We start from the raw sequence: 19,994 nt of genomic DNA on the forward strand, positions 1-19,994 counted from the left end.
GGCTCTGGATGTTCTTTACAAATCATCTGACGGACGACGAACTTGTCTGACCTTCTGCGTCCTCTCGTTCCCGATTAGATGTGACTAGGACCAGCGTTTCGCTTCTTCGATCGCGCTCGTTTGCTTCCCCTTCCCCGCAACAATCGCCTTAGCTCCGATTCACGATGCCGGTGGAAAAGGCGCCCATGGAGGCCCCCGACCTGGAGATTGTTGGTGATAAGGTAACAATTCATCCAAGTGGATATACTGGGGGACCTCAGGATGGCCCAATTACGGAGCGCAACCTCGTTTCTCATATGGCGCGCTTTCGTGAGAATCCTTTTGACTTCTTGCGAGAAGTTAGCCTCTACATGTCGGGAACAGGATGGCGCGCATACAACGATGTGATCGGACAGCCTATATTTTACCCGGGGTTCTCGGAAAGAATCAAGTCGAGCATCCTTGCAAGTCCAATTCTGCAAGCTAAGGTCAAAGAGTTAGCAGAGATGCGGCTTGCGGTAGAGGAAAAGGAAGGGCTCCTACAGATAGCCCAGGGCCCTGTATCGAAAAACAAAAAGCAGCGCCGGGCTGAGATCGAGAGCAATCTGAAGGAGGTTGTTGATACTATGATGGATAGTATGATCTGCAAGATGGAGAGTAAGACATTTATCCGAGGGGCATATTACCTTGCCACACAACTTCTCACACGAGCCTATCATCAGGGTGAGGGCGCCCCTAAAACTGTGTTCCTGTGTGATGACTACAGTTTGTTGACCTTTTGGTTCCAGGAATCCACGTATCCAGCGAGGAAGTTCTGCGCTTGCGATCGGTTGCCCAGGAAGCAGCAAAGAAGAAGCAATCTATCGTCTTTTTGCCCTGCCACAAGTCTCATGTAGACTACGTGTCACTGCAGCTTATTTGCTATCGTCTGGGAATTGGCTTGCCGATCGTCGTGGCCGGTGACAATCTCAACATTCCTTTATTGGGCCCTTTTCTACAGCACGCAGGTACAGTCCGTCATCACGGCAATTCTCTACCACCACAGCTAACCATTTCAGGCGCTATGTGGATCAGGAGAAGCTTCGGGAACGACCCACTGTATCATACTGTGGTCCAGGCATACATCGATACTCTTTTGCAGAAAGGGTTTAATTTCGAATGCTTCATTGAAGGGGGACGATCACGGACGGGCAAGCTTTTGTCACCAAAATTCGGTATCCTGAATTTCATCGTGGACAGCTTGGTGTCAGGACGTGTTCAAGACACCATTATTTGTCCCGTGAGCACGCAGTATGACAAGGTCGTCGAGACCGAGTATGGCACCCCAAAACATATGGTTCCCTTATAACACCTCTCTGACACATTAATTAGGTCCTACATTAGCGAACTCCTTGGCCAGCCGAAGCGAAAAGAAAATTTGGCTGACCTCCTTTCGTCGTCTTCTGTTCTGTCATTGAAGTTGGGGCGGGTCGATGTTCGGTTCCATGAGCCATGGAGTCTGCGAGAGTTCCTCACGCAGCAAATGAGTCGGTTGCCCAACCAGATCGACGCAAAGTCTGGGCATAAACTCAGCTACACAGAAAGAGGGCGCATTCTGAGAACGCTCGGATACCGAGTTCTCTCCGATATCAACAATGTGGCCGTGATGATGCCAACTGCTCTTGTTGGTACAGTTTTATTGACTCTCCGTGGTCGCGGTGTTGGTAAGGGAGAGCTGGTACGCCGTGTCGAATGGCTCTGCGAACGCGTTCGAGCGAAAGGAGGGCGTGTTGCTCATTTCTATCGATCTCCCACCGAGCTGGTCGTAGATCGTGCTCTGGAAGTCCTGGGCCCCAAGCTCGTGGGCGAGATAACCGGTTTGGCCGAGCCTACCTTTTATGCTATAGACCGCTTCCAACTCTCATTCTACCGCAACATGACAATCCATTTGTTCATAACGGAAGCACTTGTCTCGGCGGCTATGTACACAAGGGTCAAAAAGGGTGGTGGTCCCGCACACCAACGTATTTCCTTTGAAGATCTTCTGAAACAGGTCTCGTTCCTATCGCAGGTAAGCTTGCCCTGGTTGCAACGGACGTGAAGATACTGACTCTCCGCAGCTGTTCCGCGGTGAATTCATTTTCCCTCCTGAGGGCTTGACAACTAACCTCGAGAAAACACTTCGAGGACTAGAGAAGGACGAAGTCATTACGGTCTCTAGAGATTCCTCCGGGAAGCCACTCTCTGTTGAACTTAGTGATGCTGAGCGTCAGCGCGGAAGAGAGAACTACGACTTCTATTGTTTCCTTATTTGGCCTTTCATTGAGGCGGCCTGGCTTGGCGCAGTGTCCCTCATGGGGCTCACTCCACCTCTGGATGGGCCAAAGGACGTTTGGATTGACCAGAAGAAAGCGCAAGACAGTGCGCAGATCGTAAGTACTTCGAAGCCCGCTTAGTCCATCATGGTTCTAATACCTTCTGTAGCTTGGTAAAACCTTGTACCACCAGGGAGATCTCTCGTACTTTGAGGCTGTGAACAAAGAAACGCTCAAGAATTCTTACCAACGTTTCGCCGAAGAAGGGATCATCCTTGTCGCGAAGAGCAAAGAGTCTCGCACAGGTCCTACCATCAAACTTGCCCCTGAATGGACCCCAGAGCGAGACCCAGCAACAGGCAAACTCTTGCCCCGCGGCCGTCTATGGGACTTCACCGAGTTGATCGCTCAGTCAAGACGTGAAGGGTGAGTGGAGACTATCCTTCTCCATCCTCCTACAGTTTCTTTCTAGTTTCTACTGACACTGGTATAGCAAAAACCGTCGGGACGGAGCCACGGTGTCATCGCGCGTTCTTACAATGACCGATACTGTCGGAAGCAAATTATTCGAGAGTGCAGCAAGCCCTGATCCGACGAATAACATTGATGTTTCGACACGAACGATGCGTAGAAATGTCATTACGCCGTCGAAACTCTAACGGGCCCGATGGCTTATGAATTGTTCTATCCTTTTGATCTTCGCTGCGTGACGTTCTCTTGATCGCTTTCGCTTTCTTGCCAATACCCCTCCTAACAGCATAGGGTTGTTGTACCCATTTTGCCTCAAATTTCGCATATTTTCGCACTGTATGCATACACACCGCATTGTAACTAATTGTTGTACATATACATAAAAGTGTATGTCATTCTACGAAAGACCATCTTACTAGTCTTCAAAATCTCCCTCCAACAGTGACAATGCTGGAGTTTGTCCCTGCGGCTACCCCTCCAAAAGCCTGTACTATGATCTTCAAAACATCATTGAACTATATTCTCGCTTCATAGCCGTCATGGGGGCCATCTTGGTTGCATCAGGTCGAAGGATAGAGGTCAGAAGTTATCTAGATTTCCTCTGCTTCATGGTATTGAGGGCTCAGTGGTGCTGGCTCTCCTGATATAGACCATATTTTCCGGAGCGACTCTCCATCGCTCCTACACTCGCTCCTTTCTCTTCATTACCTTCCTACGTTCTCATACCTGCATATATACATATGCTCCAACATATTTACCTCACTCCTTGACTAATTCCTTGAGATCTCAGTCATGCTTCCCCTCCCTTCTGCTAAGAGTTGGGGTCATAGTGCAGTTTCACTTAGGCTGCTACATCTCTCTGCTACTGGTATGCAGATATTTTGTCATCGATTTAACAATGATATATCTGATTAATGTTACCAAGTCAGGAATAAAATGCAGTCTGGCTCAGTCCTACAAATCGGTCCAAAGCTGCTCCAATCTATATTCCAATATAATGGTGCAACGCCCCCGATAGGGTTCCGTTATCTACCACCAATGATCGCCATCGGCCCTTACGCATTGCGTTTCCCGTTACGAGCAACCTGATACAGCTCTAAACCCTAGAGAGAGGAAAGATCCGGGGTGATAAGAGCACCAGCTGCAGCCCTACGCTTTATCAGTATTCCGCTTTATCAGTATTTGGCATTATCGTGAATATGGAGCCTAAGTTGGCGTACGGGATTCTTGGCCCAAATAGATAAGCGTTCTTGTGCTGTTGGGAGTAAGTTGACCCTGATGGATGCCATGATTGCTCTGTGTATGTCATTGCCGTGATGGGGCATGCTTCGGTGGCTGCGAACCGCCAAGAGTTCGAGAAACAATGATAGATAAATGCGACAGAGCCTTTCTGAAGGGCCCCGGGTCGCCACGAATCTCTGTATGCCTGCTCGTGTGTAAGCAGAAAGAGGGAGTCGAAAGCGTAGCTGCGCGACGAACACCCTTGCAGTATGAGTGAGGTATGTACCAATCTTCGTGAAGCAATTTTGCACTGTGAATCGAACATGACTGATGATTTCTCATCGATGATAGCCGGTTTACAATGCCTCGACACCCGAAGGTGGTGATCCGACCAAGGTCGACGTGAATGCGCAGTATGTCGGACTCGAGTATCACTACGTCTATATCATGACTTGCAGCTTCATTGTCTGGCTTATCTTGCCTGGGATCGGTCTGCTTTATAGTGGTTTAGCTCGCAGGAAATCTGCCTTGGCTCTGCTTTTCCAGTCCTGGATGATCCTTGCAGTGTACGTTCCTTGCATCTCGAGGCTGCACTACTTTGTTGATACTGAGCATGCATAGAACGACGTTTCAATGGATGTTTTGGGGTTATTCTCTTACTTACTCCAGGAACGGCGGTCCGTTCATTGGCACGCTCAGGAACTTTGGAATGAGGGATGTTCTTGTAGCGCCGTCCCCAGGTTCTGCAGTGCTTCCTGAAATTGTGTTTTGTCTTTATCAGCTGCTTTTCTGCGCCTGCACGGTGAGTGCTCCCGTATACATGCGAGATGAGACTCGTATGCTGATTACGGCAGGTGATGATCGTCGTCGGTGGCGCTTTTGAACGAGGAAATATCCTGCCATCGTTGATATTCAGCTTTTTCTGGGCCACACTCGTCTACTGCCCGGTGGCGCGGTGGACATGGAGCAGCCACGGCTGGCTTTATAATCTTCCAGCTTTGGACTTCGCCGGTGGTGGTCCTGTTCACATTGCTTCCGGCTGGGCTGCCCTGGCTTACGCAATGGTGCTGGGGAAGCGAAAGGATCATGGCATGATTTCGTTGCGCAAACCCCACAACACGACTTTGGTCTTCGTTGGAACTGTTTTGATCTGCTTTGGGTGGCTAGGGTTCAATGTACGGTCATTATGAATACTTGTATACCTTCAAGGCCTCTCCGCTGACCAGTGACAGGGCGGCTCAACTCTCAACGCCAGTGTGCGTTCTATGGTGGTCATCTTCAACACTAATACGGCAGCGAGCACAGGCATCTTAGGATGGGCTATGGTTGATTACGTCAAACACAAGCGAAAGTTTTCCGTAGTTGGAGTCTGTGAAGGAGCCATTGCCGGTCTGGTGGGCATCACCCCGGCTGCCGGGTATGTGTCCGTTTGGCTAGCAGCTTGTATTGGGTTCGTCACGAGCATTGTGTGCTCGCTCCTGCAGAATATCAACAACTGGCTGAACATTGACGAGGGCATGGATGTATTCAAGCTCCATGGTGTGGGAGGCATTGTCGGCGCGTTCCTGACGGGTCTGTTCGCAACTGAGAATATCTCCTCTCTTGATGGTTTCACTTTTTCAAGTGGAGCGATTGACGGGAATGGGATTCAGATTGGCTACCAACTGGCTGAAATCTGCGCCATCTCGGGATACTCGTTCGTGGTCTCCTGCGTCTTGCTATACATTCTCAGGTTCATTCCGGGGATGGATCTGCGGGTCGACGAGGAATCCGAAATCATCGGACTTGACCAGGCTCAGTTCTCTGACGAACAGATCGGAGACTGGAGCTTACCGGACAACTGCATTCCCGTGACGACCCCAACCATTATCGGGGTTTCGAAACAGTCATCAGTTTCAAAGGATGAAACTCACGCGGGGAAGGCAATGTAGGTTAGATAATTTGTTTCTTACAATGAGATATTAGCTCTATTCTCTTAGGTGGGGTTCAATAAGGTTAGGAATCTTGAAGGTGCTACTACTGTGTGGATGGCCTATCCTGGGGACCACGCAGGCTCACGGAGGGGTGAGTGGAGAGAAATGCATTCCATTCAGCACGTAGGCTGGAGTCAATCAAAAGTTTACCATGTTCCTGAACAGAGGACGTGGGAGGACTAAGCCACGAACGCTGCCCTCCGCAGGCATTGATGGCTGGAAGTGCATGCCACAAATAACTCGCTACGGGCCGGCATGACTGAGATGGGGCAACCTTTGCAAGCCCACCTTGAACCAAATCATATTCAAAGGTCGTTCTAATAATACAACGACAGAACGTACTCTGTATAGCATAAATGAATCCTAACCATGGATACATGACACTTGACGTCTCAGGGTCGACTGCTATCAGCAAGTTTCACTGAGGGAGATAAAGTTGTCAAGTTCCACCAATGACGCGACGGGGGAACTCAGCAAAGTGGGGTGAGCTTACGTCAATGCGAGCCGGAGTGTGTAAGTTTAGTGCCTTTTAGCGCACTTTTCGGGTTATTTTCAGCGTTTTGATTGTAAAGGAGGGTGGGAGATGGGAACATGCACGTCTAAGGCTGGGACTGGAGTACGTATGCCATTTGGAAATTTTCGTATTCTCGAAAAGACTAGTACAGGGTCCAGTTGAGATTTGTACCTTATACTATTGTATTCAGTCACTTATATGTCAAAAACTGTGGACTTTATATCCAGGCTGCGATAAGTGCAATTTGTGACCACTGTCATTATCATGAATTCATGATATCCAGAGGGTTCCAGACCTCTTCTAAATGAGGACTAGTGGCAGTCCGGTGTACGGTCCCGCTGGCGATCGGCGACGGGAGTGGTCGCGTTCTGTCGCCATCCGTTCCCGTCTTATCGTTACCCTGTAACTTCTGGCCCTTTTTTTCCTTCTCCTCTCCAGGTAGACTGTGTACGCATCATTGTCGTCGTCTTCCCTGTAGGCGTCGTCGTCTTCTCTGCTTGTTCTGTTCTCTTTATCTTGCTTGAGCAAGACCATTCGTTTGATCCATCGAAGCCTTGGTTTCGTCTCCCCAGGTTTCCCCACCTTCTCCGTCCTCTATCGCTCTCCGCCCGTGTAGCGTACGGTTGCATGCTATCACATTTCTTCACTTCGACGCCTGCTCACAACTGAGTGTTGTCGCTTCTCAAACGTTCGCTTTTCAGGTGTCGCCAATCTGGCGGCAATGCTTGACATATAATAATATTATTAACTTTCTCTCCCCGTTCCAATGGGCAAATGTATGCCGCCACTCCCCTTTTCAGCTTACCTTGTTCCTCGCTGTTGAAGCAGCAGCTTACCATCGTGTCGCACACTAGGGAATTATGGCATCGTCCTAGATGCGGGATCATCTGTAAGCGTCTTAACTGTGAAAATGCCGTTGCTTTCCTGCTAACAATCGTGACAGGGGACTCGAGTGCATGTCTATCGGTGGTTGGACCCCGCTGTCGCTCGCAAGCACGCTAAAAGTGATGACCTGAAAACATTACCGGAGATCAAAACTAAACCGGAATGGACGAAAAAGATACACCCTGGTAGGTTATAGCAGAGCACATGTCTGAACTTTCCCTTCAGAATCCATCTCTCTGACAATCGCATTGTCATAGGCGTGTCATCGTTCGCCGACAGGCCGGAAGCAGTAGGCCCCGATCATCTTGCAGAACTCCTCGATCATGCTCGCACGATCGTCCCCTCCGATCAGATAAAGGATACTCCAATATTTCTACTGGCCACTGCTGGGATGCGACTCTTACCCAATCGTGATCGCGAGCTTCTATTGCAACAGATCTGCTCCTACGCCAGCGAGAACTATGACTTCCTGCTTCCTGATTGCGGCGTGCACATTCAGGTCATCCCAGGAGTGACAGAGGCCCTCTACGGATGGATCGCGACCAATTATTTGCTGGGCAGCTTCGATGAACCGAAAGGGCATGATCATGGCAAGGGCCATCATACTTATGGGTTCTTGGATATGGGTGGTGCATCCGCACAGATTGCCTTTGCGCCCAATATAACCGAGACCGAGAAACACGCGAATGACCTGACTTTACTTCGGCTACGAAACATCGACGGTTCCACCCAGGAGCATCGGGTGTTCGTGACATCTTGGCTTGAATTTGGCGTGCACGAAGCTCGGAGACGTTATCTGGAGGCCCTACAAACCGCAGCTGGCACCGCGAAGGAACTTCCCGACCCTTGTCTCCCCAATGGATTTCGAGCCACAATTGACGGCAAACCTCTCCGAACCGACGACATCGCGGAGTTGTCTCTGCTGGGAACTGGGCGATTCGATGAATGCTTGCGACAGTCATACCCGCTTTTGGACAAGGATGCCCCCTGTTCGGATGAACCTTGCCTTCTTCACGGAGTGCATGTCCCTGCTATTGACTTCGATGTAAATCATTTTATCGGTATCAGCGAGTACTGGCATACGACGCATGAGATCTTTGAAATGGGACACAAGGACAAAGCGTACGATTTCAACACTTATCAGCAGCGGGTACAACAGTTCTGTTCACAAGATTGGGAAGCCATCGAACAAGGTATACAAAAACAGTCATGGGGAAAGAAGGTCGATCGGGAATCGGCTTCCCAGGTTTGCTTCAAGGCTTCATGGATCATTAATATGCTGCACAACGGCATCGGTATCCCTCGCGTGGGTCTCGAGGATACTACTGGTTCAGGTCACAATGGAACCAAGGAAGTTCTCGCCCATGGCAAGGAAAAAGGATTCCTGGATCCTTTTCAAGCGGTTCACAAGATTCACTCCACCGAAGTTAGCTGGACACTGGGTAAAATGGTGCTCTATGCATGCTCTGAGGTTCCAGTGGAAGTTCAAGAAGCTCAAGAAACGCTCCCGGTTGGCTTTGGCAGCAATGTTCCAGGTGTACCCAATGATTTCCAGTATCCTAGCGTCGAATTGTTTCCCAGCAATGAGTCGCTTCACGGTGCGAATTGGCACGATGCGCTCTTTGATGGCGATTCCTCGCGCAGGGTTCCGGGATTCCTACTTTTCTTAATTATAATTGCAATGGCCGCATTCTTCCTCTGCGGTCGGAGTCGTCGACTGAGGGTTTACCACATGTTCAAAAGTCTCTTCAAGCGTGGAGGCCCGCCGCATCCGAGCTATCCCAAGAAGCGAAGAACCTTTCCTGGCAAACTATCTTTCTTCGGCGGCGGATCACATTCATACGAGCGCGTTCTTGAAGACGGTGCCTATGAATTTGACCTGGGTGTGGTAGGCTCCGGTCGTGGCTCTCTGGACAGACGACACTCCTCCGATACAGATTCAAGTAGCCTTATGCCTCCGAAGCGAACAACAACCTGGAGCGGTCCAACCACACCTAGTTTCAAATTCGGATTGGACAATTCGTCCACATCGACCATCGGGTTGGGGATAACCGCCGAGTCTGGCGTCAATGCCATGGATCGTGCCGGGTTGGTCGTGAGGACGGAGAGTAGGGACCATCTGGCTCCATTAGCGCTAGGCCCGACGACAAACGGCCGTCGCTCTAGGACAGGCAGTCCGACGAGATCTCACAGATCACCCAATATGACTCCCCTTAATCAAGACTAATGTCGCTGTATGATCATCCGGCTTGGTTTGCATATCGTTTGGTGTTACGGTACGGTTTTCTATCGTTGTTTGCTGCATCTGAAGAGCTTTTATTCAGTGACCCGGACCTCCCTGTCACTCCTCGATTCGATTCAAATGCTGAATTGCTATCTATCTTCCCATCCTCATTCCATATCATGATCTTGTGCTCCAGAGTACATAGCTGCTGCTGCTTTTGTTCCGACATCTTTCTGCAAGCCGTTCTCTGGAATGAATTGGCTTGTACGTTTTAATGAGGTTCCATGTATCATAGACTCGAAATTACCTATATAGCACGTCCATAATAAGCTGAATCACTTGAATGTTCCTTCATACAATAGTACTCTGTAACATCACGTGCTTCATTAGGAAGCTGAGTTGGTCAACCTCACCGCCTGGCAAAATCTTGAGGTAATACTGCTTCAATAATTCAGCCATGCGCTAGCTCAGAGCTTCGGCTTCAATCTCCGCTTTCTGCCATATATTTCAATTGCCTTGCTCTCATCTCAATTATTCTTCTTGCCTTTTGTTCGCTTCTGCGCATTACTTGCGTACATGATACCCCAATAGAGGAACAGCATAATAGTCCACCGCCGCAATGCGATTGACCGTCGAACTTATTCAGAATTCCCTTTCCTACATCAATCCGCTCAAGGATCGCGAGCTAGACCTTCGAGGTGGGTTTTGCACTTTGTCCTGAAAAGGACAGATACTACACTTTTGAAATGAGCTGGATTGATGTCATTCCCTTTGAATTATGTAGGGCACAAGATTCCCACGATTGAAAACCTGGGTATTGCAAAGGTACGTTCTCGATCGGAACGTCGAGCCTGTCAGCTCGATTCCGTTGCTAGTTGTAGCAGACGGCTGATAGGCAATAGGACCAAGATGCGATCGACTTTACGGACAACGATATCTCCTCCCTGGGAAATTTTCCTTTCTTTCCTCGTCTCCACACCCTTCTTCTTGCGCGCAATCGGGTGAAGCATATTCAGCCGACGATAGCTTCCACCATCCCCAACCTGACGACGCTGGTTCTCACGGCGAACAATATGTCCGAGTTGGCGGATTTGGACCCCCTCCGAAACTTGACACACTTGAATCATCTGGTGTTACTGGAGAACCCTGTTACACGGAAAGAGGTGAGCTGCCCTGGCTTTCCGCGCGCGTACCATATCCTGCATTCGATGTTTAACGCTACTACAACGCGTTTCCTAAAGAAAGAGTTGCTGATTTTTATAGCACTACCGATACTGGGTGATCTGGCGGATACCAAGCGTCCGATTCTTAGACTACCAGAAAGTGAAAGACGCGGAGCGGGCAAAGGCGAAGGAGCTATTTGGCACTGCCGAAGAACCGACAGCTCTCGCGTCCAAGATTATTGGCATAAAATCTCGTACCTTTGATGTACCGTCTGGCGGCGCTGAGCGAGCACCGGCAGACAAGGCTGTTAGGGTCAAACTGACCGAGAAGGAGAGGAAACGGGTTGAAAAGATGATCCGTGAGGCTAGAAGTCTCCAGGAGATTACTAGACTGGAGAAGGAATTGAACGAAGGGCGGATACCCGGAGGCGCTCTTGATGCCGGTGAGGATAGCGACGATGAGAACCGGATGCAGATGTGAATGCGGACCGGCGTTGGGTTTCATGTTCTATTGCGGGAATTTTGTGTTCGAATATGATTTTGAAGGCTCTGCATGAGAGGCACATGTGATCGGTTTTAGTGGGTGTTCTTTATTCGGAGTTATACGTGTTCTCGGCAGCACAATACAAAAGCTCTTTAAGTCGAACATAACTAGATTGGACCATGTCGGGCCATTGCAGCACAGAATAAGCAACTACTAATTGACTCGCATGAGCCGTCGTAAACGAAATGATAATGGCCTTATTGAAAGATCCTGATTTGATGCCAAGACTCTCGATCTGATAAGATAAAAACAACACGTGCTTTATATACCGGCCTGAACGTCATCGATACATCGGTCGTTGAGGATCATTCTGCCTGATGGCATGGCTTGATACTCCAGGAACAGGACAGATACTCCAAATGACTAGTCCTGCTTGCTAGATTTCCCAACTACTCTGTAGGGGAATGAACGGAATACGCCCCATCAATCAATATATCCAAACCCCGCAATCCGCACCACACACCCTGGCTCAAAACGCCTATAGCAAACGTCTCTCCTCCCTAGCCTTCCAACTACGACGACAGTCTACATCCTCATCCGCTACTTCAACCGCCTCAATCTTACCCTTGAAGTCGTCATCACCAGCAAAGATGCCGCCCCGCGCCCCCTGGCTCTCAACGTTCCAATCCCACCTCTCCACCTCCTCTACCTCCGAATTCAACATCACAACCGTCGCGCTAGATGCGAAGGGGCAAACCGTCCCTCGCACCCGCACCTGCGGCTTCCGAGGCTGGTTCCCGAACCCAGAACTACACTCTAGCGCGCTCGAAGCCCTCGAGTCGCAGAACGAGCGCCCGAACCCGTCCGTGTACGAGAGCGAGATGATCTCGTTGACGACGGATGTGCGGATGGAGAAGGTCGGGCAATTGGAAAGGTCGGGAAATGCGGTTGAGGCGGTGTTCTGGTTGAAGGATGTGGGCAATCAGTGGCGGGTGAGAGGAGAGGCGTTTGTGATTGGGGATCCGGATCCGGCGGGTGCGGAGCGGGAGGAGAAGGCCAGGAAGGAGATCAGGAAGGGATTGAGGGTTTGTGAGGGGTGCGAGGAGAAAGAGAAGGAATGGAGCTGGGAGAGGCAGGTGACGACGTATTTTGCGAACCATACGCCTGTTCTGAGAGGTTAGTTTTCGTCTCTTGTGTTTGGCTGAAGGAGATAGCTGATGTTGTGTAGGTTCGTTCAAGAATCCTCCGCCTGGGACGCCGAGATCGCAAGTACCCACTGATCCCGAGCTCAAGCTTGGTCAGAAGCTGAATGATCTGCATGACCCTGTTGCTCGTGGGAACTTTCGCGTCGTTGTAATTCGGGCGAATGAGGTTGAGCGGCTGGATCTCTCAGACTACGAGAAGCCACAGCGGTGGAACTGGACCCTTGTTGGCGGGAATGGTGATGATGCTAGATGGGAAGAAACTGAGCTATGGCCATAGCCAATGTAATTTGGTCTAATTGCAGGATGAAGTGAAGCAGTCCAATACTTGGCTCCAACTATTCTATGACATACTGTATGATAATATAGAATGTTTTCTTCTCTGCTCTCTTCTTTGTGCTGTGGCTGATCAGTAGTCATGAGTCTTGTCCTGACGTGACTTCCTTGTTACTGGATATAGAGCAGATGAGTGAATGTCAAAGAGCTCAGCAGGTTCTGTTCTCCCCAGCCCCTCAGTGCTCAACCACCCGGACGGTCCAGTTCCGGGTCAGGCCCGGATATGCCCTGAACATCCTGTCGATAGGAGCATATATCGCCCCAATTGGGCTTAGATGAGGCGATCTTCCAGAGAGCAGTGAATTGAGTCTCCCAGTCTTGCCTGCTTCCCTCTCAGTGTAGGGCCTGGTGTCGAATTTAGATGGAATATTCCGCTCCAGCAGCGTTAACTCAGTGCATCCATCTCAGTTGAGCATTCACTCTCTTGTTTATCTTGTCTGTTAGCGTCGCTTGAGTATTGAAGCCCTCTCCCATCTCGGTGTCTCTCTCTCTCCCTCTCTTCTTCTGTCATCCATCATCACCATCATTACCACCATTCCTCCATATCCTGCTCTTTAGCTGTTATCAAGGCTCTCAAAAATCATCAATCATTTCCATACCTACAAGTTTCGTTTGTTACATCTCTGGTAAGGGACTAATCAATTTCTTGATGTCCCAGCTTGTTTCAGCTTGCTAACACAAATCGTCCGCGCAGCTCACACATCACATCGGTGAGATACCAGTCGAACTCTTGGACTGTTGGTGACATTTCAGCTAACACGGGTTAGCTTCAAAGACCATCACAATGTCTGAGCAAGCAGACGCGCTCTGTGTCAAGTGCGGGGCCCCTCGCGCGAAGGGTTTCGTCGGCATGGTGACCAGCATGTGTCTCGACTGTGCCAGGGTCAAGCTTGAGGCTGACACGGCAAACATCCACAGTGAGAATGCGTCTCATGCCGGCGAGTCCCTCGCCAATTCCCAGTCCGAGGCTGAGGAAGCCGCTGGGAGCGAGAAGGCCCCTAGTGTGGAGGAGGACGAACACCCCTCCTCCAGCCGCAAGGTTGGTATCTGACTCGCTCTTTGCTTCTGGGGTACGTTCATGCTGACGATCCTCTAGCGGCGCATCCAGCCATCGGCGGCCAAAGGCGCCGATGGTACAAAAATGACGCCGGCGTGTGCCAACTGCAAGAGGTCAAAAATACGTTGCACGCACCGTCAAGTCATCGGAGACGATGACAGTACGTTTCCCTTCTCTTCCATTCTCTCTTGATCGCGACGAGCTAACTGTCTCAAGGCAACGTCCCCTCCCGGAAACGGAAGAGGGAAGCAGAGGCACAAGTCGGTGTCAGGGATGACGCTGGCAATGGCAGTGATCCTTCTGTCTCGGTGGGCGCGGAGGACCAAGCTCCCCCACCAGCGAAGAGACCCCTTCGGATCCGGTTGAAGGGCAAAAGCGAGGAGGAGTTGTCAGAGTCCGCCCTTCGTCCCGCCAGATCCGAAGCTGGTGTCTCTGTCGCAAAGAGGCAGGCCCCGGGCGGACTTCGCAAACGCAAGTTTGTCGAAGTCGAGGAGGAAGAGTCTTCGGGCGCGACCGAATCGAAACCCGCAGCCGCTGTGAGCGTCGAAGGGACCGGCTCCGTGGAGGCGTCAAACCCTCCACGGAAGCGAACCCGACGGGGTCGAAAGCCAAAGTTGGAGCGTGATGTTGAAGCCGTTGAGCAGGCGGCAGTTGCCAACAGGACTCCAGCACTCGTCGTGGCGCCCGCTGCTGCCAGGTCCCCCGCTACAGCTCCGGCGTCGCAGCCTTTAACCTCCTTCCCGGTGAACAATCTGGAAGGAGCCGCCCATTTGTCAGTGCATGCGGTTCTCAGCAGAGAACTGCAGCAGAAGCTGGAGGACGCCGAGACCAAGTGGCTCGCTGCGATTCAATCCCTCCAAGCTGCCAAGCAAGCACTTGACAATTGGGTGGAGGTGTGGAACAGGGGGCTGTGAAAGCAGTTCTCCTTGTTCTCATGCCTGGTGAAGGTCTGCAAGGCGTTGTTTTTGCGGCTGCGGGCAATCTTCATCAGCTGTTTCTTCTGTCCCTGTAATTAGTGCACGGCGCAAGGACGGTCTGGTTGGTTCCTGTATCTGCCCCCCTGACCCCCCGTACAGGGGATGGGCGAGGTGTGGCTTTCTGTATGGGCGTTGGGTTGCCGTTTTTCCTTTGCATTCAGTAGCCTGTTCCTCGGGCCCTGTCTCTCACTCAGCTGAATGAGAGAATCGTGGGCCCTGGACAACTCTGTCTGCTGATTGCCGGTTTGCATGTACTGTACAGTTTCGTTTCCTCTGTTTGACTTTTCTGTTTTTGCTTTTCTTTTTCGCATGGAGTTCAGGGAAGGTTTATTGCGAAGCCGACGATACCGCGCCAGAATTATTGACGATTTTGATTGACTGAAGCTGCATGATTCTGCATCCAGTAGATGGACCGCGTTGCTGCAACACCACCAAGACAGAGTGACGCGTAGTATAATCCGAACAATTACATCGCCGTAGCTTGACGATCCTTTTTCTCAGCAAGTCCTTTGGAAGGACTCTTGGACTGTCAGAAAATTGCCAAGTCCGAGACAGAACAGGAAGTTCTTACCAATTACCAGATTGGGCATAACTCAGTGACACTCGGAGACAAAAGTACTGTACCCCTTTGCTGACACTATTATTCCACGCTAGAGAAGAGATGGGCCAGCTCACATGAACATGAACAGGCATGAATTCCAAATAATTCTCTGTTCAAAGTACTGACTCATTTCTATGTCAATACTCGTTGTACACTACCTAAGCAGGACATTAACTTATCCATCTCTTTTTCGGTCGCCGTCATATTCACAATCCCACGGTACCACCATGATCAGTACAGCAAACTTGCTTAAATTGTTACAGATTAGACTATGAGGAGAAATTCAATGTTTCGTCAGACTATGGTGTATATGGAGTAGTCACACTAAACAAAGACATCTCCACGGGGCTCTCCCGCCCATCGGCGAGTAAAGTCAACTTACCCACCGTTAGCCGTTTGACATCTCGGCTTGTTAAAGTTCTGCTCAGTGTCACGAATCCACTCATGCCCGCAGGTCGGCTCGGCAGCAGTCTGATGTTAACTCGACAGTCTGGCACTCGTCGATCTGATGTTGATTCTTGATTTCTCAGTTTTGCCTACTGCGTCGGCTGCATCTATCCCTGTTATGTCCGGGACCGTTACGTGTCATGGCTTACTTGGGAATAGTTCGCCGTTATCACTGTGATGATGCGAGTCGGACACTTGATTTTATGTCATCTTAACGGTTCATGATACTCATCGTATGGTTGTCTCACACTCTCATTCGCTCAGAATTCGGCGTCTTCTGCAAAGACAGCCTGCCCTCATGTGGACACGACGTACTCCGTCCGAGGAACTCCTTGATTTTTGCCTACTCAGACTGAACCCATTTATCTGATGCAATTGGAGACTCGAGTATTCGATGTGGAGCAGACGAAGCAAATAAGACTCCCCAGCTTGAATCGAATCCACCCATGTAGAGCATCCATTTACTCCATCAGGCAATGCGCACTTTGATCATCCACCCCTCCACGCACATCATATAGTGCCAACTTTGAGGACCCATATCATCGAATCCGGGGCGAGAAACAATGCAATCGTTTTAGCAGGTTATCCGTGCTTCGCACTTTACGATCCTTCCAGACGGCAGATGGACAAGGTGTTGAGCATTGATTGGCAGTCAGCAGCCTGTGATAGACGAAACCGCCGCCTTGCATATCGATTTGCACGCAGACCTTCCCCCCACGAGGGGACTATTCACCGCAACTTTGACAAGCTGTCAAATGTCAGCAGCGTCTTGGATTTTCGTTAGACCAAATAGAACGGGTGTTGGAGGGGTATTCTGGATAGTCGAGAAGCCAGCAGAAGCTGCATTGTATTGTATCCGTTGAGTTCTTGGAGACGGTAAAAGATACTGCGGTGGTATTATTAGGTACCTAGCAGTACTCCAAGGTCCCCGTGGCTGAAGACAGCCCTAATAACATTACGAGACGTCAGGACAACCCGCCAAGGAAAGCTAGCAGGGATATTCCGTAGGGCATGGGTCCTTATTCTTAGCCCCCTTCCTACATTTGATTGTTTTGTCCTTTTGTAGGACAGTTCGGAGTATGACAGTCGCTCATGCAGCGGTAACGCAATATACATCCCTGTAATTCTGCCATAGCGTAACTCGTACGATAACAACAATGCGGCTTTCTGCAGCCACCGACCCACGCCAAGTCTCGGGCTCCATTTTCGGGGAATGATAAAGTACGGCTCACCTGTACGGATACATACTGACATCTATCTAACAAACACTTCCTAGAAGTACCTTGACGGCAGTGTTCGGCCTCTACCTCAGGTAACTCGTTTGTAATACACATGTAACATTACCTCTTTGTCCAAAGGTAATACGCCGCCTCCGCTCACTCAACTCCATAATTCTGGCCCGACCCGTCTCTGCTCCCTGTTTCTTTCTTATCCTCCCCATACCTCTTTTTCGACCTTCGACCGTTGACTTTGTTCACACGACGGCCATCTCTCAGCATTTTTTCCCTTTCCTATCCTGCGATAATATTTGCGGCCTGTCCATACCGTCATTGAGGACAATATTCGATAATCTCGAAGACACCAAAACGCTCACTAGGATCTCGCCCTATTTCTACTGTTTTTGGTGATCATTTTCTCCGCCTCATGGGAGGATACTGAGGAACCAACGGGTTCCGACCGCGACCAACGGTACTCACCACTATCGAACCTCACGACTCACGACGGCACGATCATTCGAATACCATTTCTAAATAGGATCTGGAGACAATTGGTTGTCTTCATCTCTGTCTCTCTACCATTCCTAATCTTCAAATTGTCTCCGACGTAGCATACAGCCATACCTCCGACAATGGATGCTTTAGGAGCCTTCTCCTACATGTGCGACAACCTGCCGACTTGGATCGATCAAATTTCAGAACTAGCTGCCTATACCGCTGCGAAACATGCTGAGTACACCGAGGCTTACAAGAAATACGCCCCAGTGAGGCCCCGGCGGCGCAAGAACAGCTCCGTCTGCTCCATCCGCACCGATGACGTCTTCCCTTCGTCCCAAAATCGTGGTACCTCCGTCGAAGCAACCCAGGGAACCGCTAGCACTGCACTGGGAGCCTCGATATCCCAGATTAGATTGATTGGAAATCCCCGAAAACGCAATGCCGACGGGACCCCTTCCATCGACTCCGCTGAGGGGATTGCGGACTTTGTCAGCATTCGACACAACGTGGTCATCCACTACGACGGTCACACGCAAAAGTCGCTGGAGGAGATGGTACGGAATATTGGTACCGCACGGAACAATATGCGACGAGGCAAGATGTCACAGATCTCCCTGGGTGGCCTCCGATCGCGCATGGGCAACCAAGACGCGAGGAAGAATCGTCCAGCACCGGCTCTTCTGGCCCAGGTTGACAGTTCTGATGGCGACATACTGTCCAATATTCGCAGCATGCGAACCAGGGGTCCTCCACCCGCGGAGGCGTCCTCAAGCCGCGTTCCTCCGAAGGAAACGGTGTTTGACGTGGTAGATAGACAGCTAGAGCTGGCACACAGCCACTGCGAGACAGCGGCTTACCAGTTCCTGCGCTTTGGAGAGTGCTCGGCGGAACTGAAAAGCGTTGTGGAGTACTTTCGTTCATTACTTGAATTAGCAACCAAAGAAGCGCAAAGTCTGAAGGGAGAGCAACCAGAGGAGTCTTTAAAAGAAGACGTGAAGAAGGAGAGTGCCGTGGCTTCACCTACGAGGACGGCTGCCGAGCCTCAGTGCGGTAAGCCTCTGGCTTCATGCACTGACGAAATCGAAGTTGACGACGCTTCGGCTGCTTCAGTGGAATCTATCGACATCAAGGCTTTCCGCGCCAGTCGGCTTAGAGCCTAGGCGAACAACGATCACCTCCTATCATACAAGGTTCTATGAGACCTACACCAACCTTTCATTGTGTTTAGCGTCGTGCAGCGTTACTATCATCATTATGGGCAGTATATCATTTGGGCATCAATACCATCATTATCATTATGAGCGAGAAAAGCATGGCTTTGTCTTTGGTTGGCTTGCGTTTTATTCCTTTGCAGCGGCTATATTGCCTCGGGCCACTCTCCATTCCCTTAATTTCTTTTTTTCCTATTCTCGGTTATGTGTTCTTTTCTCGTTTATCTACGAACTGTCTGACACTGTCAGACTAGCATGGCGTTGTGATGCTGGTGTTTCTGACTCTTCCCAATCACTTCAAGGCCTTGATAACAAAGGCCGTATTCAGTATATTGCATTATGTATTGAGACTGATTATTCATTTATTCAATCTCTAACACCTCATCTCTACGATAATCCAAGTTCAATTATACGTCTGTGCGTCCTGGTGGAACCAGTCAACCAATTCAAGGACTAACTCCAAAGATATCATGATTTAGTCCACAGAACTCAACAATTCAAACCATTACGCTGAAGAACCCAAATCCGAACACCTGCAGGCCGCATCATCCCGCAAATTCATCCGTGGCTGGCTGACGAGGTGAAGAACAGTACCCCCCTGTCCCATACTGCATCTTGCATTAGCTACCTCTCACCCTTGGTGGGTGTCGTGTACGAACCACAGCGCAGTAACCGCCCCCAAATCAGGAAAATACCGTAACAAGCACCCCGCTCATCCATGTCATTTGCCATCTCCCTATTCTGATTGGTGTAACAACCGGCCGCTACGGACGCTAGAGGGCCGGGGGGAATCCTTCCCGGCGACGCGGCCGTCGTGTAAGAGGCCCTTTTTGGGGAATGGTGCCGCGTGGGCTTGCCTTGGACTTTGAAAGTGTCAGTTTGCTGACACTGACACCGTATTGTCTGTACTCCCCTTGTCTCAATGACGAGGGTGAGAATCAAGGTCGTCTGTTTTAATCTGTTAAAAGCGAAGTATATATAGATACATATATGTTGGATGGTCACTGGTAGAAGGTAGTTGAATGTTGCTGGGATCGATCAGCCCAGGCCTGGGCTGTCAAATACATCGGTATATCCAGCTGTAAACATCCCATTTATTACCGTGGGCGTAAGGTAGGTAGGTAGTCTGGGAGCAGTCCGGCTCCGTATTGACAACGGAACCTGTTCTATAAGCGGACGGGGAACGTTCCCTTGAAACCTACTGAAGAATCTGAGGGAAGTCTTCGAACTCAGTGGAAAC

At 50.2% G+C, this 19,994-nt stretch overlaps 7 protein-coding genes across 7 annotated transcripts; all 7 read left to right on the forward strand.

Moving 5' to 3' along the window:
• Positions 1-164: 164 nt before the first annotated feature.
• Positions 165-2,932, forward strand: Aud_005783 (lysophospholipid acyltransferase family protein; the record flags this gene model as incomplete). Its single annotated transcript, XM_043290701.1, has 7 exons — positions 165-702; positions 768-986; positions 1,038-1,293; positions 1,351-2,029; positions 2,079-2,390; positions 2,443-2,699; positions 2,767-2,932. 7 exons carry the CDS (start codon positions 165-167, stop codon positions 2,930-2,932), a joined length of 2,427 nt encoding a protein of 808 aa, XP_043146636.1.
• Positions 2,933-4,234: 1,302 nt separating this feature from the next.
• Positions 4,235-5,896, forward strand: Aud_005784 (ammonium transporter; the record flags this gene model as incomplete). Its single annotated transcript, XM_043290702.1, has 5 exons — positions 4,235-4,243; positions 4,317-4,531; positions 4,587-4,767; positions 4,820-5,140; positions 5,198-5,896. The coding sequence occupies 5 exons, from the start codon at positions 4,235-4,237 to the stop codon at positions 5,894-5,896; spliced, it is 1,425 nt and encodes a 474-aa protein (XP_043146637.1).
• A 1,322-nt stretch (positions 5,897-7,218) lies between these two features.
• On the forward strand, positions 7,219-9,564 carry Aud_005785 (putative nucleoside diphosphatase (Ynd1); the record flags this gene model as incomplete). The annotated part of the gene is made up of 4 exons (XM_043290703.1): positions 7,219-7,228; positions 7,307-7,341; positions 7,396-7,522; positions 7,595-9,564. The coding sequence occupies 4 exons, from the start codon at positions 7,219-7,221 to the stop codon at positions 9,562-9,564; spliced, it is 2,142 nt and encodes a 713-aa protein (XP_043146638.1).
• A 616-nt stretch (positions 9,565-10,180) lies between these two features.
• Positions 10,181-11,205, forward strand: lea1 (U2 snRNP complex subunit LEA1; the record flags this gene model as incomplete). The annotated part of the gene is made up of 4 exons (XM_043290704.1): positions 10,181-10,259; positions 10,346-10,386; positions 10,464-10,724; positions 10,825-11,205. 4 exons carry the CDS (start codon positions 10,181-10,183, stop codon positions 11,203-11,205), a joined length of 762 nt encoding a protein of 253 aa, XP_043146639.1.
• A 653-nt stretch (positions 11,206-11,858) lies between these two features.
• Positions 11,859-12,690, forward strand: Aud_005787 (uncharacterized protein; the record flags this gene model as incomplete). Its single annotated transcript, XM_043290705.1, has 2 exons — positions 11,859-12,384; positions 12,437-12,690. The coding sequence occupies 2 exons, from the start codon at positions 11,859-11,861 to the stop codon at positions 12,688-12,690; spliced, it is 780 nt and encodes a 259-aa protein (XP_043146640.1).
• Positions 12,691-13,530: 840 nt separating this feature from the next.
• On the forward strand, positions 13,531-14,717 carry Aud_005788 (uncharacterized protein; the record flags this gene model as incomplete). The annotated part of the gene is made up of 3 exons (XM_043290706.1): positions 13,531-13,785; positions 13,843-13,963; positions 14,020-14,717. 3 exons carry the CDS (start codon positions 13,531-13,533, stop codon positions 14,715-14,717), a joined length of 1,074 nt encoding a protein of 357 aa, XP_043146641.1.
• A 2,960-nt stretch (positions 14,718-17,677) lies between these two features.
• Aud_005789 (uncharacterized protein) lies at positions 17,678-18,703 on the forward strand (the record flags this gene model as incomplete). Its single annotated transcript, XM_043290707.1, has 1 exon — positions 17,678-18,703. One exon carries the CDS (start codon positions 17,678-17,680, stop codon positions 18,701-18,703), a length of 1,026 nt encoding a protein of 341 aa, XP_043146642.1.
• Between the last annotated feature and the right edge of the window lie 1,291 nt (positions 18,704-19,994).

This window comes from Aspergillus udagawae (assembly GCF_001078395.1).
Source record: "Aspergillus udagawae IFM 46973 DNA, scaffold_4, whole genome shotgun sequence".
Taxonomy (NCBI): Eukaryota; Fungi; Ascomycota; class Eurotiomycetes; order Eurotiales; family Aspergillaceae; genus Aspergillus; species Aspergillus udagawae.